The sequence below is a fragment of the Pelophylax lessonae genome (assembly GCF_965119305.1).
Source record: "Pelophylax lessonae genome assembly, chromosome: 4".
Taxonomy (NCBI): Eukaryota; Metazoa; Chordata; class Amphibia; order Anura; family Ranidae; genus Pelophylax; species Pelophylax lessonae.
In genome coordinates, this window is record NC_138771.1 from 748039 (window position 1) to 769830 (window position 21792).

The window sequence follows — 21792 nt, forward strand, 5'->3', positions numbered from 1 at the left end:
TCCCATCTCCAGACTGAATGACTCAGGTGGAGGACTCACCTGCCGGTCCAGGAAAGCTCTTCTCCAATCTCATGGGCAACAGGCATCTCGTCATCTTCACTTGGACCTCCTCCACTGCCGCCACCAACCCCTCCGGCTGACCCATTCATCTGTCCGGCTTCATTCACAGAGAAAACCGATTTCCTATGATAGTAGAAGGTGGGAGAGTCACTAAAAACCTTCATAATTAATTTAATTATGGCAACAGTAAAATATTTAAACTGTATTCTCATGAAGATGTTTGTATCTCTGCTCTGGGCCGAGTTGTGGATGGCTTTGCAATTTTTTGTTAGTATTTTGAATTAAATTCGTTGGGCTATGGGAAGCCAGTGGAGGGTACAGAGGGGTACAGGAAACTGAATGGAGGAAAGTGAAGGGATTGGCAGAGAGGGGTGGAGGACCCTGAGTGGAGGACAGTGGAGGGACAGTGGAGAGTGGTGGAGGACATTGAATGGAGGCCAGTGGAGGGATTGTTAGAGGGGAGTGGAGGACACTGAGTGGAGGCCAGTGGAGGGATTAGTAAAAAGGGGCTGAGGACACTAAATGGAGGCCAGTGGAGGGATTAGTAAAAAGGGGCTGAGGACACTAAATGGAGGCCAGTGGAGGGATTGGTAGACAGGGGTGGAGGACACTGAGTGGAGGCCAGTGGAAGGATTAGTAGAGAGAGGTGGAGGAAACTAAATGGAAGTCAGTGGAAGGATTGGCAGAGAGGGGTGAAGGACACTGACTAGAGGCCAGTGGAGGGATTGGTAGAGAGGGGTGAAGGACACTGAATGGAGGCCAGTGGAGGGATTGGTAGAGAGGGGTGAAGGAAACTAAATGGAAGTCAGTGGAAGGATTGGCAGAGAGGGGTGAAGGACACTGAATGGAGGCCAGTGGAAGGATTGGCAGAGAGGAATGGAGAACACTTAATGAAAGCCAGTGGAGGGATTGGCAGAGAGGGGTGAAGGACACTGAATGGAGGCCAGTGGAGGGATTTGTAGAGAGGGGTGAAGGAAACTAAATGGAAGTCAGTGGAAGGATTGGCAGAGAGGGGTGAAGGACACTGACTAGAGGCCAGTGGAGGGATTGGTAGAGAGGGGTGAAGGACACTGAATGGAGGCCAGTGGAGGGATTGGTAGAGAGGGGTGAAGGAAACTAAATGGAAGTCAGTGGAAGGATTGGCAGAGAGGGGTGAAGGACACTGAATGGAGGCCAGTGGAAGGATTGGCAGAGAGGAATGGAGGACACTGAATGGAGGCCAGTGGAAAGATTGGCAGAGAGGGGTGGATGACACTAAATGGAAGCCAGTGGAGGGATTGTTAGAGGGGAGTGGAGGACACTGAGTGGAGGCCAGTGGAGGGATTAGTAAAAAGGGGCTGAGGACACTAAATGGAGGCCAGTGGAGGGATTAGTAAAAAGGGGCTGAGGACACTAAATGGAGGCCAGTGGAGGGATTGGTAGACAGGGGTGGAGGACACTGAGTGGAGGCCAGTGGAAGGATTAGTAGAGAGAGGTGGAGGAAACTAAATGGAAGTCAGTGGAAGGATTGGCAGAGAGGGGTGAAGGACACTGACTAGAGGCCAGTGGAGGGATTGGTAGAGAGGGGTGAAGGACACTGAATGGAGGCCAGTGGAGGGATTGGTAGAGAGGGGTGAAGGAAACTAAATGGAAGTCAGTGGAAGGATTGGCAGAGAGGGGTGAAGGACACTGAATGGAGGCCAGTGGAAGGATTGGCAGAGAGGAATGGAGAACACTTAATGAAAGCCAGTGGAGGGATTGGCAGAGAGGGGTGAAGGACACTGAATGGAGGCCAGTGGAGGGATTTGTAGAGAGGGGTGAAGGAAACTAAATGGAAGTCAGTGGAAGGATTGGCAGAGAGGGGTGAAGGACACTGACTAGAGGCCAGTGGAGGGATTGGTAGAGAGGGGTGAAGGACACTGAATGGAGGCCAGTGGAGGGATTGGTAGAGAGGGGTGAAGGAAACTAAATGGAAGTCAGTGGAAGGATTGGCAGAGAGGGGTGAAGGACACTGAATGGAGGCCAGTGGAAGGATTGGCAGAGAGGAATGGAGGACACTGAATGGAGGCCAGTGGAAAGATTGGCAGAGAGGGGTGGATGACACTAAATGGAAGCCAGTGGAGGGATTGGTAGAGAGGGGTGAAGGACACTGAATGGAGGCCAATGGAGTAATTGGAAGAGAGGGTTGAGAATGCTGACTGGAGGCCAGTGGAGGGATTGGCAGAGAGGGGTGGAGGACACTGACTGGAGGCCAGTGGAGGAATAAGGGTAGGAGATGGGTGGAGGACCCTAAATGGAGGCCAGTGGAGGGATTAATAGAGAGGGGTGGTGAAAACTGAGTAGATGCCAGTGGAGGGATTGGCAGAGAGGGGTGGGGGGCGCCGAATAGAGGCCAGTGGAAGGCTTGGAAGAGAGGGCTGAATGACACTGAATGAAGGCCAGTGGAAGGATTGGCCAAGAGATGTAAAGGAAACTGAGTAGAGGGATTGGCAGAAATGGGTGGAGGACACAGCATTGAGGCCAGTGGACGGATTGGTAAAGTGGGTGGAGGACCCTAAATAGAGGCCAGTGGAGGGATTGGTAGAGAGGGGTGGAGGACACTGAATAGAGGCCAGTGGATGGATTGGTAGAGAGGGGTGGAGGACACTGAATAGAGGCCAGTGGAGGGATTGGTAGAGAGGGGTGGAGGACACTGAATGGAGGCCAGTGGAGGGATTGGTAGAGAGGGGTGGAGGACACTAAATGGAGGCTAGTGAAGGGCTTAATAGAGAGGGGTGGTGAACACTGAGTAGAGGCCAGTGGAGGGATTGGTAGAGAAGAGTTGATGACACAGAATGGAGACCAGTGGAGGGATTGGTAGAGAGGGGTGGAGGACACTGAATGGAGGCCAGTGGATGAAATTGCACAGAGGGATGGAAGACACTAAGTGGAGGGCAGTGGAGGGATTGGCAGAGAGGGGTGGAGGACACTGAATGAAGGCCAGTGGAGGAACTGATAGAGAGAGGTGGAGGACACTGTGTAAAGGATTGGTAGAGAGGGGTGGAGGACATTGAATGGAGACCCGTAGAGGGAATTACAGAAAGGGGTGGAGGACACTGAATGAAGGCCAATGGGGGAATTGGCAGAGCGGAGTGGATGATATTGAATGGAGACCAGTGGAGGGAATGGCAGAGAGAGAGAGGTGGAGGACACTGAATGGAGGTCAGTGGAGGGATTGGTAAAGAGGGGTGGAGGACACTGAATGGAGGCCAATTGAGGGATTGGTAGAGAGGGGTGGAGGACACTGAATGGAGGCCAGTGGAGGGATTGGTAGAGAGGGGTGGAGGACACTGAATAGAGGTCAGTGGAGGGATTGGTAGAGAGGGGTGGAGGACACTGAATGGAGGACAGTGGAGGGATTGGTAGAGAGGGGTGGAGGACACTGAATGGAGGCCAGTGGAGGGATTGGTAGAGAGGGGTGGAGGACACTGAATGGAGGCCAGTGGAGGGATTGGCAGAGAGGGGTGGAGGACACTGAATGGAGGACAGTGGAGGGATTGGCAGAGAGGGGTGGAGGACACTGAATGGAGGACAGTGGAGGGATTGGTAGAGAGGGGTGGAGGACACTGAATAGAGGTCAGTGGAGGGATTGGTAGAGAGGGGTGGAGGACACTGAATGGAGGACAGTGGAGGGATTGGTAGAGAGGGGTGGAGGACACTGAATGGAGGACAGTGGAGGGATTGGTAGAGAGGGGTGGAGGACACTGAATGGAGGTCAGTGGAGGGATTGGTAGAGAGGGGTGGAGGACACTGAATGGAGGACAGTGGAGGGATTGGTAGAGAGGGGTGGAGGACACTGAATGGAGGCCAGTGGAGGGATTGGTAGAGAGGGGTGGAGGACAGTGGAGGGATTGAATGAAATCCTCAGACACGGTGCGCTTACCTCTGATCAGCGGACGGGATCTTTTTGGGAGGCTCTATTCGGATTGTGGGGTCCCACTCTCCAGGTGGAAGGACGATGACTTCATCTAAGAACTCGTCTATTCCGGCTATCAGGTCCTCTCGGTCTCGGGCTTTGTATGCGACGTCACTGAAGAGCTGAGGAAGATGAGAGAATTAGAGTGGAACTCCGACTGGGACAGACATTCCCCTACACTGACCCGGGGCCGTTCCTTGTCTTGTTGTTTCCTTCCATACTGAGAGCTACGGCACTGAAGGCCACAAATCTGCTTCCCCAGGAGACGGAACATTTCTACTTGATTAAAGGAGAGAGAATCCTATTGGATGGAATTGCACTGTGTGTGATGTCTACTCTATTGTATGCCCAAACCAGAGATCTGGGATCAGTGATGACAATGAAATCCTCAGAGAAGGAGTCCTATCCCACCCTACACCCCCATATACACCCCCCCCATATCACCCCGCCCCCCATTACACCATCCTACACCCCCATATACACCCCCCCCCATATCACCCCGCCCCCCATTTACACCATCCTACACCTCCATATACACCCCCCCATATCACCCCCCCCCCATTTACACCATCCTACACCTCCATATACACCCCCCCCATATCACCCGCCCCCCCCATTACACCATTCTACACCTCCATATACACCCCCCCCATATCACCCCGCCCCCCATTACACCATCCTACACCCCCATATACACCCCCCCATATCACCCCCCCCCCCCATTTACACCATCCTACACCTCCATATACACCCCCCCATATCACCCCCCCCATTTACACCATCCTACACCCCCATATACACCCCCCCATATCACCCCGCCCCCCATTTACACCATTCTACACCTCCATATACACCCCCCCATATCACCCCGCCCCCCATTTACACCATTCTACACCCCCATATACACCATCCTACATACTATTATCAGACAACTCCACCCAACCTCCACCGCTCATCCACATCATACTCACATCGTCCACCATGAGGGTCGCAATCGCTCGGCCAATCTCAATGTAGGATTTGGCTTTCCCCATTGGACCCAATAGAATAAAAAGGAACCTGATAATCAGAAAACAGGAGATCAATGCACAGATATTCCGATCACCTCGGTGACAGAAGAGCTTACAATCTGGATGTACTCCGGAATGAGGCGGCGGCCGTGTGATTGGATATCAGAGGACGGGTCTCATCTCTGGAGTGATAATTCTCTACACAACTTTATGATAATAGAGGAAAAAAATTGAATTCTTCCCAAAATAAAACGTTTTATCCTTTTAAATCCGGTATTAATATTCCTCCTGCATGAGAGTGGGCGGGCGGCTGAAGGAATGCTTTATACTCTATATTAATCATTGAGGCCGCAAAATGAAACCCAAACCAACCCCCTGTATGTTGTACATTGTATACCCCCTGTATGTTGTACATTGTATACCCCTGTATGTTGTACATTGTATACCCCCTGTATGTTGTACATTGTATACCCCTGTATGTTGTACATTGTATACCCCTGTATGTTGTACATTGTATACCCCTGTATGTTATACATTGTATACCCCCTGTATGTTGTACATTGTATACCCCTGTATGTTGTACATTGTATACCCCTGTATGTTGTACATTGTATACCCCCTGTATGTTATACATTGTATACCCCCTGTATGTTGTACATTGTATACCCCTGTATGTTGTACATTGTATACCCCTGTATGTTGTACATTGTATACCCCCTGTATGTTGTACATTGTATACCCCTGTATGTTGTACATTGTATACCCCTGTATGTTGTACATTGTATACCCCCTGTATGTTGTACATTGTATACCCCCTGTATGTTGTACATTGTATACCCCTGTATGTTGTACATTGTATACCCCCTGTATGTTATACATTGTATACCCCCTGTATGTTGTACATTGTATACCCCTGTATGTTGTACATTGTATACCCCTGTATGTTGTACATTGTATACCCCCTGTATGTTGTACATTGTATACCCCTGTATGTTGTACATTGTATACCCCTGTATGTTGTACATTGTATACCCCCTGTATGTTGTACATTGTATACCCCCTGTATGTTGTATACCCCTGTATGTTGTACATTGTATACCCCTGTATGTTGTACATTGTATACCCCTGTATGTTGTACATTATATACCTCTGTATGTTGTACATTGTATACCCCTGTATGTTGTACATTGTATATCCCTGTATGTTGTACATTGTATACCCCTGTGTGTTGTACATTGTATACCCCTGTATGTTGTACATTGTATACCCCCTGTATGTTGTACATTGTATACCCCCTGTATGTTGTACATTGTATACCCCTGTATGTTGTACATTGTATACCCCTGTATGTTGTACATTGTATACCCCTGTATGTTGTATATTGTATACCCCTGTATGTTGTACATTGTATACCCCTGTATGTTGTACATTGTATACCCCCTGTATGTTGTACATTGTATACCCCTGAATGTTGTACATTGTATACCCCTGTATGTTGTACATTGTATACCCCTGTATGTTGTACATTGTATACCCCTGTATGTTGTACATTGTATACCCCTGTATGTTGTATATTGTATACCCCTGTATGTTGTACATTGTATACCCCTGTATGTTGTACATTGTATACCCCCTGTATGTTGTACATTGTATACCCCTGAATGTTGTACATTGTATACCCCTGTATGTTGTACATTGTATACCCCCTGTATGTTGTACATTGTATACCCCTGTATGTTGTACATTATATACCCCTGTATGTTGTACATTGTATAACCCTGTATGTTGTGGTCTTTAAGGTGCCCATCTAATAGTTTTTTGAAACTATCGATGCTCCCTGCTGATACCACTGCTTGTGGAAGAGAATTTCACATCCTTACTGCTCTGACAGTAAAGAACCCATTACGTATTTTAAGGTTAAACCGCCTTTCCTCTAGTTTTAGTGAGTGGCGGGGGCTCACATGTGTAGGGATCATATGAGGAGGAGGATCACATTCATAGGAATCACAGGAGGGAGGTTACATCTTTAGGGATTATATCAGGAGGAGGATTACATCCTTAAGGATCATGTGAAGGAGGAGGATCACATCCATAGGGATGATATGAGAAGAGGGCTCACATTTGTGGTGATCATATGAGGAGGGGCTCACATCTGTAGGGATCATATGAGGAAACAGGTAACAGAAAACATGGCCGCCCAATGACAGCAATGGTCATTCTTGGCTCACTGGTGATCCCTATGAAGTCACTATGAATATCTTCCATTGTCTAGTCAAGGACTTCTCTTACCTTGTGGGTACCGGAACCTCGGTGACACCGCCCAGCATTATGGACTGGACCAGCCGTACAAAAGCCACGAACGGTTTATCTAAGAAGTCCACTTCTCCCACCAGCACATTGGAGGCCTCGGCGTCCCGTGGAATCTTCTTCATGAACTTGTTTCTCATCTGGAAGTCAGAGACACAATATTCCAGTATTCCGGATCTTCATGGGGTCATCTAATGTACCGGCCATTATAGCGCCCCAGTTCCCTCCTCACCCTCCATGCTGCTATTCAGATATGAATATGTCTTAAATCTTTGTTTTAGTGCCCATTTATCCCTTGAAGGGATTGGGGGGGGGGGGGGGGGGGGTTTACATTTTAGTATTGGTGCCCCAATGTCAGAGTGTCCTTAAAATAAAAAAGCAACTCTGCGCCATGCTAATAGTGTTATCTGTACTGGAACCCTAAAATAATGAAATGGATGGGACCCCCAAATTCCTTCATTAGAATGCAATGCAGAGGGTTCAGGAGACCACTTACCTGGTCTGAGCTTGGGGCGTCGGTGATATCATTCATACTCCTGCTCTGTGCGTGACCTACAGAACAATAAGAACAATCATTTGTTTAAAAGTCACATTTAGAAGAACTCATTAAAAATCAGTAGCTAAGGGGAGAAGGTGGAGGAAGGAGTTCATTCAGGTCAGTGAGGTATTGATCTATAGATTTCATATTCTGGCTTCTGAATCAGAAACAGTCGAGATTTGCAGGAAACAGCCACGATCTGCAGGAAGTAGCCGAGATCTGCAGGAAGTAGCCGAGATCTGCAGGAAATAGCCGAGATCTGCAGGAAATAGCCGAGATCTGCAGGAAATAGCCGAGATCTGCAGGAAGTAGCCGAGATCTGCAGGAAATAGCCGAGATCTGCAGGAAGTAGCCGAGATCTGCAGGAAATAGCCGAGATCTGCAGGAAATAGCCGAGATCTGCAGGAAATAGCCGAGATCTGCAGGAAGCAGCCAAGATCTGCAGGAAGTAGCCAAGATTTGCAGGAAACAGCCACGATCTGCAGGAAGTAGCTGAGATCTGCAGGAAGTAGCTGAGATCTGCAGGAAGCAGCCAAGATCTGCAGGAAGTAGCCAAGATTTGCAGGAAACAGCCACGATCTGCAGGAAGTAGCTGAGATCTGCAGGAAGTAGCCGAGATCTGCAGGAAGTAGCCGAGATCTGCAGGAAGTAGCCGAGATCTGCAGGAAATAGCCGAGATCTGCAGGAAGTAGCCGAGATCTGCAGGAAATAGCCGAGATCTGCAGGACGTAGCTGAGATCTGCAGGAACAGCTGAGATCTACAGGAAACAGCTGAAAGGTAGTACATTGTAACAAAACTGCTGATTGTAACTTTAGGGGAATTTACTAAAACTGGAGCAGCTGTGCATGGCAACCAATCAGCTTCTAGCTTCAACAGAGGCCATGATGGTGGCTTCCTTGGCTGTATGGGAGGGTTTAGTTCCACTTTAAGGGAAGTCCTGTAGGCTGGTTTCAGAAGCACCAATGGTGGTCAGTTTGTAGAAGATTTCTGGTTTATTTGTCAGATTGAGATAACATGATGGGGGAGAACTCGATGTATATAGGCTGATATACAGCTTACAACAATATTTTTATAAATATAAAACACCTACGCAATCTTCCATAGCTGGCGCTTTGTCTCATTCTCAGATCTTCTGTAGATCGATGAAGATGAGCACCGACCGGAACACTTGGGGCAGGAATTCGATCTACAAAAATAAAAAATAACATTGTCTAAGCTATACGTGGAGTAAATAAAGGCAAAATAACCTGTAACAGTGCTGATGATGATTGCTGAATCAAATTCCCAAGGCATGACATCTTAACTGCCATATTGAGGAGCTGGGTCACTAAGGTTATCCCAGTCTAACCCTAACCCTACTTCCACCCCAAACCTCAACCAAAATCTAACCCCAACCCTAGTACCAACTCTAACCCCAACCCAACCATAACCACAACTCTAATCCCAACACAACCATAAAACCAACCCAACTCTAACCCAAACTCTAGCCCCAAGTAAACCCTAAACCCAACTCTAACCCCAACCAAACTCTAACACCAACCTTAATACCAAGTCTAACCCCAGCACAACCATAACCCCAACCCTAACACCAACTCAAACCCTAAACCCAACTCTAACCCCAACACAACCATAACCTCAACCCTTAAATCAACCCTAACAAGAACTCTAATCCCAACCCTAACACCAACCAAACCCCAACCCTAACCACAACTCTAACCCCAGCCCAACATTAACGCCAACCTTAACCCCATTTCTAACCCCAAACCTAACCCCAACCCTAATACCAGCTCTAACCCAAACCCTAACTTCAACCCAACTAAATATTCAAAATGATCGGCAGTACAACACTTAAATTAACCCCAAACCTAACCCCAACCCTAATACCAGCTCTAACCCAAACCCTAACTTCAACCCAACTCTAACCCCTAACTCCAACTCTAACTGCAACCCTAATACCAACTCTAACCCCAAACCTTATAACAACTCTAACCTTAACCCTAACTCAACTCTAACCTCAATCCTAATATCAACTCTAACCCCAACCCAAACATAACCACAACTCTAGTCCCAACACAACCATAACCCCAACCCAACTCTAACCCCAACCCTAATACCAACTTTAACCACGACTTTAGTCCAAACCCTAACTCTATTCCAACCCTAACCCTAGCGCCTGCCCCCATCCCAACCCAATCCCAACCCTAACCCCAACATTAACCCCAACACAACCATAATCTCAACCCTAAATTCAACCCTAACAACAACTCTAATCTCAACCCTAACACCAACTCTAGCCCAAACCCGAACACCAACCCAACCCTAAACCTAACCCCAACTCTAACCCCAACCCTAAACCCCAGCCTAATCCTAACCCCAAACTTAACCCCATCTCTAACCCCCAACCTAATCCCAACCCAAATCTAACCCCAAACATAATACCAGCTCTAACCCAAACCCTAACTTTAACCCAGCCCTAACCCCAACCCAACTCTAACCCCTAACCCCAACTCTAACCCCCAACCCAACTCTAACTACAACCCTAATACCAACTCTAACCTTAACCCTAACTCATTTCTAACCCCAACCCAACTCTAACACCAACCCTAATACCAACTTTAACACCAACTTTAGTCCAAACGCTAACTCCAATCCAACCCTAACCCCAGCCCCTACCCCAGCCTCAACCTTAACCCCAATTCTCACCCCCAAACCTAACCCCAACCCTAATACCAGTTCTAACCCAAACACTAACTCTAACCCCAACCCTAACCCCAACTCTAACCCCAACCCTAACCCCAAATCTAACCCCAACCAAACTCTAACCCCAACCCTAATACCAGCTCTAACCCAAACCCTAACTCCAAGCAAACCCTAACCCCAACCCAACCTTAACCCCAAACCCAACCTTCACCCCAACTTTTACCCCAACCTTAACCTCAAATCTAACCCCAAACCTTTCCTAACCCCCAACTATAACGCCAAACCCCTAACCCCAACCCCAACTCTAACCTCAACCCTAACAAGGCCCAATAGTAAATTATAAATATTAAAAAACACTGTATATGTATTCATATGGAAATACCTGATTTACTGCAATTTTTTCGAAGGTTACCAGGTACTCACTTGTACTGGAGGAGACAGACTTCCCGATGTCCGCCAAGGACCGGTGAATAGGTTTCTTGGTCTGGTGTCTGTGTTTTCTTAGTAGGACAAAGCTGAGTTTCTCTCTGAGCTCAGGTTTGAGTATTCCATCTTCCACCTGCTTCTCTATGATGTCATCTGTAATAGAAACCCCCCTCAGGTATACTCAATGGTTGTTCCCTTGTGGGCCTAGTCTACTTAAAGGGGAAGTATCATGGTGGTTAGTAATATTATCTTGAATTTTCTTCAGGAAGTTTATATATTGATGATTTCAGAATAAGGATTTCAGTTGGACTCATTTATACTTGGAAGGTTAGGAGGCGCAGTGCTACATGAAGAAGTATGAGAAGGAGCCCCTTTGTTTCAGTGGGTTGAATTCTAAATTCTCTGGTGACATGCAGCGTTCCCAGGGACACCTTACCACCTTCGAGGACTGCAGTACCCAGTTGTGAATGACCACCTACAGTCTCTTCTAAAGTTGATCTGATTGGCTAAGTACGGCTAATTATTTCAGTGCAGGTTTCTGGGAAAAGATAAATCTGACCATATTTATCATTTTCAAGGCTGAAGTGACCTTTGTGGGGTGATTCCTGGCCTACATATGAGCACCCCGTCTATAGGACAACATACCGACAATCTGCGGGAGGGAATAGCCATCCAAGTCCAGCAGCACGGTTCCAGTCTGAAGACACGTCCGCAGCTCGAAGAGGCTATGAAGGGACAGTGTGGACACGTGTGGTTTACTCCACCGTTCTCCTCCTTCTTCAACCTTCTCCTCAAACTTGATCCACCTGTGGGAAGGGTCAACATTTAGGACATCAGGTCCTATGTAGGGACTTCCTGACATTATGGAAACTGTTATTTCTAATCTGTACACAGATGACACAGGGAACGCTCTTCAGATTTGCCGGGAAAGCTCAGAACCGATGCTGACTTTGTGTTGCTGGGTCTCAGTTTAGGAGATTTTGTTCTCATATTTTGTCAGAAAAGGAAGTCAACAGAAATGAGCATAAAAATCATCTCACCTGGAGACAGGGACCCCATCTCCCCTGGGGACAGGGACCCCATCACCCCTGGGGACAGGGACCCTATCTCCCCTGGGTACAGGGACCCCTTCTCACCTGGGGACAGGGACCCTATCACCCCTGGGGAAAGGGACCCCATCTCTCCTGGAGACAGGGACCCCATCACCCCTGGGGACGGGGACCCCATCTCCCCTAGGGACAGGGACCCTATCTCCCCTGGGGACAGGGACCCCTTCTCACCTGGGGACATGGACCCCATCTCCCCTGGGGACAGGGACCCCATCACCCCTGGGGATGGGGACCCTATCTCCCCTGGGGACAGTGACCCCTTCTCACCTGGGGACAGGGACCCCATCTCCCCTAAAGGCAAAAAGTTTTCCCTTGGAACAGGAATCCAATCTCCAGACCATGCTTGCTGGAAGGGCTGGCATCAGCCACCCTTGGGTGCCAGGATGGGGGAGGGGCAGTAAAATCCGAATCCCCAGCCACATGCTCCCACAGGGTGAACTGGCTTTGTATTAGTGAAGCCCCTCTAAAGTGAGGTAAACCTGTACTGTGTCAGGATTAATATTGTCCTCATTTATTGGCAGGTGAATGCAGCCCTGAAGTGGAAAAGGGTTGCGGACCCCTTCTATAGTGAACACCACCAAACAAATTATGTGCGCAGTTAAAGTGTTCTTGTTTGACTTGAAGAAAAAATGGCAACCCAACCTTGGTGGAGCCTGGCCTGGGTGGAAGATGAAGTGCTGAGGTTTGAATTCATGAGGCCTGGGAGGGGACCCCGGGGCTGGATGGGGGGGGGGGGGGGCTCTGGAAAGGAAGGAGAGGAAGCATAAGAAAGGGATCTCTTTTATCTTTGGGTCTCATGCAGAAGACATCCGGGCTGACATGGGAAAATCCGGACTATAGGAGGTCTGAACAGGAGTCTTGCCCAGTGGGGTACCAAGGACAGTGTGAGTACCCCGGCACACCCAGGGGCGTACAAGGGGAGAGACTGCCAGACGTAGCATACTTTCCTGGGATAGTGTTGTGCTAAATCCTGATACCTTGTCCTGGGGAGTTCTTCAGAGCAGCCAGGTGGGCTGGTAATCAAGGCAGCCAGGTGGGATGGTAGTATCAGCAAGTGACAGAGCTGTGTGAGGTTCTACTGAGGAGACATGATACTTCTGCATACAGTTTGGGGCTTTTTGCTGTTTCACTAAAGGGGAGCTCCTGGTCAATAAAGGGCCTTGCCACTGATCCATAGAGACTGCGGCTATTCCGGGGAGATTCAGTCCAGGATCTTTCATTTTTGTAGAGAAGGAAGTTGTCCTCATTTGTTGTTTCTTCAAGTCAACTTGGGAATCCCATAATCCCTACACCCTATCCAAGCTATTTCCCCAATAAAACAACAAAAACAAGCCTATGGACTGATTTCTTGTGTCTGGATGCAAATGCGTGTTGCCTGGCTGTGCAGGAATAGTGGGAGTCAAGATCCAAGGGCTCCCGTGGGGGTAGTGCTTCATGTGGGTGGAAGAACATAGATCCGGTCTGCATATTATATTATATGCATATTGCCAATCCCTGATCAGCGTAGTGAGTGACCAGCAGGGGGCTGAAAGGGGTATAAATATTCTGGGGTTCAGAACAGAGCTCTCCTGTCCGTGGGGCAGTAAGATCCGGCCTGAGGGCTGTGGCATCCTTGGGAGTTCATCTGCAGCTAGAAGAATCCTTTTTTGGGGTCCCAGCTTCTGCTGTGGGTGGGGGACCTCTGGCCCGCCACCTGAAGATTGCAGAGAGCTCTTCAAAGGATCTAGGCAATCCAAGCACAAGGAAACCACAAAAAGACATGTGCAGCCTCTTCTCTGACTCCAGTGACTGTGAAATACTGTGTGCCTGGCTGCTGCTAGGGATGATCAAACTTTTGAAAAGTTTGGTTCGACCAGAACACCCGAATTTCCCGAAAGTTCGGTTCGGATCCAAGAACCCCATTGAAATCAATGGGACCCGAACTTCGGGAATCAAAAAACACAATTTTGAAGCCCTAAAACCCAATAAATGCCCCTAAAAAGTGCCTAGGGTTCTGGGTCATGCCCCAGGGACTATGAATCAGGCAAAACAAAGTTGTTAAAAATTGTCATTTTCGATAGAGAGCCAATTATTAAAAAAATTATTGAAAAAAAAAAAAAGAGATTTCTTTGGATCTAGTGTCTGGGGGGTCTAAAAAGTGTACCTGTGAAGTTTCAGCTCTGTAGCATGTCCAGAACCAGAAAAAAAAGATTGTTTTTCTTAGAATTTTTAGTAGCGCAGGGATGGTGTTACCCTCCTTTCACACCTGGGTGTTTTTGTTTCAGGTGTTTTTCAGGCGTTTTTTGGGCGTTTGGAGGCAGGCACGACATCTGAACTTCTGTATAGGGGTATATATAGTATATATATATATATATGTATACCCCTAACCCAAAATCTGCATAGTGGGGTCACCCTGACATGGCAGAGTGGGGTCACCCTGGCATGGCAGAGTCAGCTAAACTACACTACGGTCACCCTGACATGGCAGAGTTCGGTCACCCAGGCATGGCAGAGTCAGGTCACCTAAACTCCGGTCACCCTGACGCTAGTATCCCTACAAAAACTAGATTATTGAATCTAACTATAGTGGTATATAGTACCCTAACTACACTGCATATCCCTTTCCTCACACTAAAAGAACAGCTCCATACAGCAGAAGATAATTGGAAAATAAAACTGAAGCTTTACAAGCAGCAGGAGAAACACAAATGCTTTGACTCTCTTCCACAGCCTCTGTATTACAATGCTAGAGGTTTGGCGGGGCTATGTTATATACTGGGGGGCGTATTCACTCCTGATTGGCCTCTGGTCCCCGTAGTCACTCCAATCACGTTCCTAGCAGACTCCTGCCCCCTTCATTGGCTTTTACTGACGTTTCTGGACCAATCACAGGCTTTTAAAACCCACTTCCTGACCCATTGCATTTTGGGCGGTTCTGGTGACTGAATTCCGAACTTTTACCTCAAAAAGTTAGGAATTCGGCCGAATTTCGAACACCCAATGTTCGGGTCGAACCGATGGTCGACCCGAACCGTTCGATCATCCCTAGCTGCTGTTTGCCTATTAGGGAATGGAACCTGGCACCAAACAGTCAGACCAGTCCTGGCTCTGCGCTGCATTCACAGTTGTTTGACACAGATCAGCCCCTGCTGCAGCTTCTCCCCGTCTAATTTATGTCAATAATCTGATTACAGGGGGAGGGGAGACTGAGGAAATCCTGTGCAGCAGACTAATGACATCATCTCAGCCTTGACAAAGTCACTGTAATGATAAAAGGTGGAGCTTGTGACCGGTCAGGGATTTATTTATACAGATCTATAAAATTGCTGAGATGTGGGAATCTCGTCGGATCGCGCCGATCGCCATTCTCCTGCAGGTCTTGTTGGGTTCACTTTCTCCCACGAATATAATCCACAAATATCTCCTCTCTCTTCATGACTTGTATTACGGATTACCGCCGGAAACAAGGGGAGGCTTGAAGAAATTCGGCATTTCTCTGATTTCTAAGCAGCTGTAGAACAAATTGTAATCCTAATCTTCCTAAACATTTCAGGCCACGATGGGCATCACCGGAGAGAGCTGTGCCGTACACCGAGAGGGTGGGGGAGGGATGGAGTCCAACAGAGGCCATTCTCCACTTGGAGACCAAGGAGGTTCGGTCTCATCTCTGCCCATTAAATGGATGGCCCTGTGCTGGGTGATTGGCTCTGTGGTCTTGTGGTGCCCCAAGGCTCCATTTCAATGGAGATGACATTTCCACTATGGTTTTCTTCATACGTTCCAGTTGGTGGCTTCTAATGGACTTCCAGATCCTCTCTGATGGCAATAAAAGAAAGTCATTGAAGTCGGTTTTGGGGGAGGGCTAGACCCTCTACCTGACCATTGGAGATATTTCTCCTTATACCTGATTTGGTCACCAGGTTGGGACGTTCTCTCAGACAATCGGCACCTGCCTTCCCGACTCGGTCCAATACCATTTGTCTGGAATTCTACTCAATGTGATCCGCCATGTAGGGGGGGCTCTGTGTTGTGTTCTGAGTATTGATTTGTAATGTTCATTGGAGGAGGACGAATGTGATTGGGACACCCCCCCCCCCCCACGCTACACCACTGAGACACACATAACATAAACAGTGATCCCGCCTCACCTCAGACAGCGGTCTATGAGACAAACTCATACAATGTTCCAGTAGTCTGAAAAGGTATATTGCTGATAAATAATCCTCTCCAACCCAGTCTGCACCTCTCCAACCCAGTCTGCACCTCTCCAACCCAGTCTGCACCTCTCCGACCCAGTCTGCACCTCTCCAACCCAGTTTGCACCTCTCCAACCCAGTCTGCACCTCTCCAACCCAGTCTGCACCTCAACAACCCAGTCTGTACCTCTCCGACCCAGTCTGCACCTCTCCAACCCAGTCTGCACCTCTCCATCCCAGTCTGCACCTCTCCATCCCAGTCTGCACCTCTCCAACCCAGTCTTCACCTCTCCATCCCAGTCTGCACCTCTCCAACCCAGTCTGCACCTCTCCAACCCAGTCTGCACCTCAACAACCCAGTCTGTACCTCTCCAACCCAGTCTGCACCTCTCCAACCCAGTCTGCACCTCTCCAACCCAGTCTGCACCTCTCCAACCCAGTCTGCACCTCTCCAACCCAGTCTGCACCTCTCCAACCCAGTCTGCACCTCTCCATCCCAGTCTGCACCTCTCCATCCCAGTCTGCACCTCTCCAACCCAGTCTGCACCTCTCCATCCCAGTCTGCACCTCTCCAACCCAGTCTGCACCTCTCCAACCCAGTCTGCACCTCAACAACCCAGTCTGTACCTCTCCAACCCAGTCTGCACCTCTCCAACCCAGTCTGCACCTCTCCAAACCAGTCTGCACCTCTCCAACCCAGTCTGCACCTCTCCATCCCAGTCTGCACCTCTCCATCCCAGTCTGTACCTCTCCAACCCAGTCTGTACCTCTCCAACCCAGTCTGCACCTCTCCAACTAAGTCTGCACCTCTCCAACCCAGTTTGCACCTCTCCAACCCAGTCTATACCTCTCCAACCCAGTCTGCACCTCTCCAACCCAGTCTGCACCTCTTCAACCCAGTCTGTACCTCTCCAACCCAGTCTGCACCTCTCCAACCCAGTCTGTACCTCTCCAACCCAGTCTGCACCTCTCCAACCCAGTCTGCACCTCTCCGACCCAGTCTGCACCTCTCCGACCCAGTCTGCACCTCTCCAATCCAGTCTGTACCTCTCAACCCAGTCTGCACCTCTCCAAACCAGTCTGCACCTCTCCAACCCAGTCTGCACCTCTCCAAACCAGTCTGCACCTCTCCAACCCAGTCTGCACCTCTCCAACCCAGTCTGTACCTCTCCAACCCAGTCTGTACCTCTCCAACCCAGTCTGCACCTCTCCAACCCAGTCTGCACCTCTCCAACCCAGTCTGCACCTCTCCAAATCAGTCTGCACCTCTCCAACCCAGTCTGCACCTCTCCAACCCAGTCTGTACCTCTCCAACCCAGTCTGTACCTCTCCAACCCAGTCTGCACCTCTCCAACCCAGTCTGCACCTCTCCAACCCAGTCTGCACCACTCCAACCCAGTCTGTACCTCTCCAACCCAGTCTGCACCTCTCCAACCCAGTCTGCACCTCTCCAACCCAGTCTGCACCTCTCCAATCCAGTCTGCACCTCTCCAACCCAGTCTGTACCTCTCCAACCCAGTCTGCACCTCTCCAACCCAGTCTGCACCTCTCCAATCCAGTCTGCACCTCTCCATCCCAGTCTGCACCTCTCCAATCCAGTATGTACCTCTCCAACCCAGTCTGTACCTCTCCAACCCAGTCTGTACCTCTCCAACCCAGTCTGTACCTCTCCAACCCAGTCTGCACCTCTCCAACCCAGTCTGCACCTCTCCAACCCAGTCTGCACCTCTCCAGCCCAGTCTGTACCTCTCCAACCCAGTCTGCACTTCTCCAACCCAGTCTGCACCTCTCCAACCCAGTCTGCACCTCTCCAACCCAGTCTGCACCTCTCCAACCCAGTCTGTACCTCTCCAACCCAGTCTGCACCTCTCCAACCCAGTCTGCACCTCTCCAACCCAGTCTGCACCTCTCCAACCCAGTCTGCACCTCTCCAATCCAGTCATCGCTCTCAGCATCCATTATGTGGTTGTCCATCATTATAGCATGTCCTGCTTTCTCCATGGGCCATAATCAATGGGTAGGAGGCTTGCCCCTAGTCCTCTCCAAAAGCCCCTGCCCTGGGTGGGTCTGTCACAGTCACCTCCGCTCCCACCACCCACTGCTCTGCGCCATGCAATGCCCAATGTCACCTCATATCCCATAATGTTGGGCACAATGCAATGACCAATGTCGCCTCCTCTTCCACCATGCTGTGCGCCATGCAATGCCCAATGTCAATTCATATCCCACCATGCTGGGCACCATGCAATGACCAATGTCACCACCTCTCCCTCCATGCTGTGCACCATGCAATGACCAATTTCTCCTCTTCCCCCACCATGCTGGGCACTATACAAACCCCAATGTTAACTTGTATCCCATTATTCATTGACCGATGTCACCTTGACTTTCCCCATGCAAGGTGCTATACAATACAGTGACCAATGTCACTATGTCTCCCACCATGCAAAGAACAATGTCACCTTGTATTCCAATATGCTGGGTACCATGGAATGACCAATGTAGCCACGTCTTCCACCATGGTGGGCGCTATCCAATGACCAATGTCACCTCGTCTTTCCCCATGCTGGGTGCAATACAGTGACCAATACCATTACATCTCCCACCATGCTGGGCACCATCCAATCACCGCTGTCACCTCGATTCTCTCCAGGCTGGGTACCACGCAATGATCAATGTCACCTCGTCTTCCACCATGCTGGGCACCATGCAATGACCAATATCACCTCGTCTCTCCCTAGGCTGGGTGCCATGCAATGACCAATGTCACCTCGTCTTCCACCATGCTGGGTGCCATGCAATGACCAATGTCACCTTGTCTTCCACCATGCTAGGTGCTATCCAATGAAGAATGTCACCTCGTCTCTCCCCAGGCTGGGTGCCATGCAATGACCAATGTCACCTCGTCTTCCACCATGGGACACCATGCAATGACCAATGTCCCCTCGTCTCTCCCCATGCTGGGCTCTATACAATGACCAATATCACCTCATGTCCCACCATGCTGGGCGCTATACAATGACCAATGTAACCTCGTCTCTCCCCGGGCTGGGTGCCATGCAATGACCAATGTCACCTCATCTTCCACCATGCTGGGCATTCTACAATGACCAATGTCAACGCATCTCCCACAATGCTGGGCACCATGCAATGACTGATGTCACTGTAGCGGAGAAGTAGTTTAATCTACAGGGTCTCCGCTGATAGACAGGAAAACAGGTAATAATCCAAATAGGCATGTACAGCATGCAACAATCCAGGTAGCATTATACCATCCTTCCCTCCCAAGAACTAGACGACACATAGGCTGGGAGTCAAAACTAGAATGCCTTGTTTATTGAAAACACAAGAGATCTACACTCTGCCAAAACCCCTCCCTCTTCGAGCCATTCCACACAAACACACATCCCATAATATGCTTACAAGGCAGACAGGAACAATAGGACAATCGAATGCAGGTATTCACAATAACGAACCCCACCCCACTGGCATGGGTCTATGAAACACTTCTACCATTTTCTAGCCATCTGCAATACATCCCCACACATCTCCTGATGGACACTGCTCAGAAATATGATAGTCCCAAGTGAAAGAGTTCTCACTCTCTCAACACAAAACACACTACAAACACTTGGTTCTTAAAGGTATACACATGCAATAAACATAATGCATACACGAAGGACAATATACAGGAGCTGTGTTTGCCACAATGCTCCCCCAGAACCAAGCCGGCATACACAGTCTGATCCTAACAGATCGGCTTGGGGATGTCCGGAGAAGTACTCACGGATCATTTGTCAATGTCTGTTTGTCTGGATAACCCGTCGGAGTTGCCGTTTTGCTTCCCAGGGCGGTAGTGGATGGTAAAGTCAAAAGGCTGCAGCGCCAAACTCCAGCGCAGCAGCCTGGCATTGTCTCCTGAGCCTCAGAGTGGTTAGGTGGTGCTGTGGTGCGAGCCTGCTGCCGGGTCACAACCGGATAAGCTTCGTGGATGGTAGACTGGGGAACAAAAGCTGAAGTCAGCTCCCCCAGGTCGTTGCCCAAAATAATGTCTGCGGGTAAATCCTGCATCATGCCCACCTCCACATTCCCATTCCCCGCTCCCCAATTAAGGTGTACCTTGGCAGTGGGGATCTTGTAGATCGCTCCCCCTGCTACACGTACTGCCACACACTCCCCTGTGAGGTTGCCCTTGGGTACTAGGTGGTTGCGGACCAGCGTTATAGTAGCTCCAGAGTCTCGCAACCCCTTTACCTTTCTCTCCTCCATCTGTACCTCTTTTAGGTGCCCTTGGCGGTTGTCAAAAGCCGCTTGGATAGGGTTGACTTCATGTAGCGTACCCAGAGGTTTCTCGGTGGAAGCTGGGACCTGGGGTACTCTGTAGGGTTCCGCTTGGGCACAATGAACTGCTGCTCGGTTGTTGGGTGCCGGGGTATTCCAGCTGGGCCGTGGTTGGTTGCGGGGGCAGTCCCACTGCATATGTCCCTGCTGGTTGCAGGTGTGGCATCGTATCGGGGGGCAAGCCTGATACCTGGGGGTGTAGGTGTTATCGCTTACCCCTGGGCATGCTGGGACCGCTGCCATTACGGCTGGTACTGGTGCTGTAGGTCCATAGGCTGCTCTTGGTTGAGTGCACTGTTCCCTTCTGGTATCTTGGAACTCATCCGCTAACTTGGCTGCGTCTTGTAGAGTGCATGGTTTCCGATCTCGCACCCAATTCTGCAGATGAGCGGGTATCCCGTTAAAGAACTGCTCCATTACCATTAGCTGGAACAGGTCTTCTAGGGTGTTGATTTGGGTGGCTTCCAACCATCCTTTTGCCGCTCGTTGTAGACGGTACGCGCATTCTGTGTGAGTGTCTCTGGTGAGCTTTTTAATATCTCTGAACTTTAGGCGGTAGGCCTCTGAGGTAATCGCATACCTAGCTAGAATGGCCTGCTTCACCTTGGCATAGTCTGTACTGTCCTCGTCGGGTACGGCACGGTATGCCTCTGCTGCGCGACCAGATAGTCTCCCTGCCAGTAGGGGTACTCGATCCTCCGCACTGATATGGTGCAGGTGGCATAACCTTTCGAAATCTTGTAGGTAATCATCTACCTCGCCGTCGGTTTCGGTATAGCTTTTAAACGCCAGGTACGAAATCTTGGGCTTCCCCTGGGTAATGTGGACAGGCGTTGGAGCTCTCTCCCCGGCTCGCTGACTTGCTTGGTGTTTGACCACCAGGTATTCTTGTACGTTCGCCATCAGCCGGTCCAGTATTTCTCTTGAGTGGGGCTCTGGGTAGTAGGCCAGTCTTCTCTGTAGCTCTTTGTCAAATTCGCTGCGTTCTGCCTCCTGTGGGCCCGCTGCAGGGTTGCTCTGTCTCCCTCCATGAGCTCTGCTACAAGGGTCGCTTTTGTTTTTCGGCTGGCGTTTCCCCCTCTAGCTTGCAATAATTCCTTCAATGTAGTTCTTTTCAATGCTGCATAGTTCACCTCCATTCACCAAGCGTTCGTATACTTTGACATATTTCCCGAATGCTGGTTTTATCCG

The 21792-nt window shown here is 49.5% G+C and overlaps 1 protein-coding gene and 1 pseudogene across 4 annotated transcripts in view; both read right to left on the minus strand.

Moving 5' to 3' along the window:
- The window catches only part of SLC4A5 (solute carrier family 4 member 5), a 152964-nt gene that overhangs the window by 83491 nt on the left and 47681 nt on the right, over positions 1–21792 (minus strand). For all 3 annotated transcript variants that reach the window (XM_082252989.1, XM_082252990.1, XM_082252991.1), the window contains exons 3-10: positions 11622–11782; positions 10974–11129; positions 8941–9036; positions 7808–7863; positions 7294–7451; positions 4966–5053; positions 3962–4116; positions 40–183 (exon numbers count right to left, since the gene is read on the minus strand). In XM_082252989.1, the coding sequence (XP_082109115.1) occupies positions 40–183; positions 3962–4116; positions 4966–5053; positions 7294–7451; positions 7808–7863; positions 8941–9036; positions 10974–11129; positions 11622–11782 (1014 nt within the window). The remainder of the gene's footprint in view (positions 1–39; positions 184–3961; positions 4117–4965; positions 5054–7293; positions 7452–7807; positions 7864–8940; positions 9037–10973; positions 11130–11621; positions 11783–21792) is intronic.
- Positions 20044–21740, minus strand: LOC309553731 (annotated as a pseudogene). Its single transcript has one exon. The product of its transcript is annotated as an uncharacterized misc_RNA (transcript).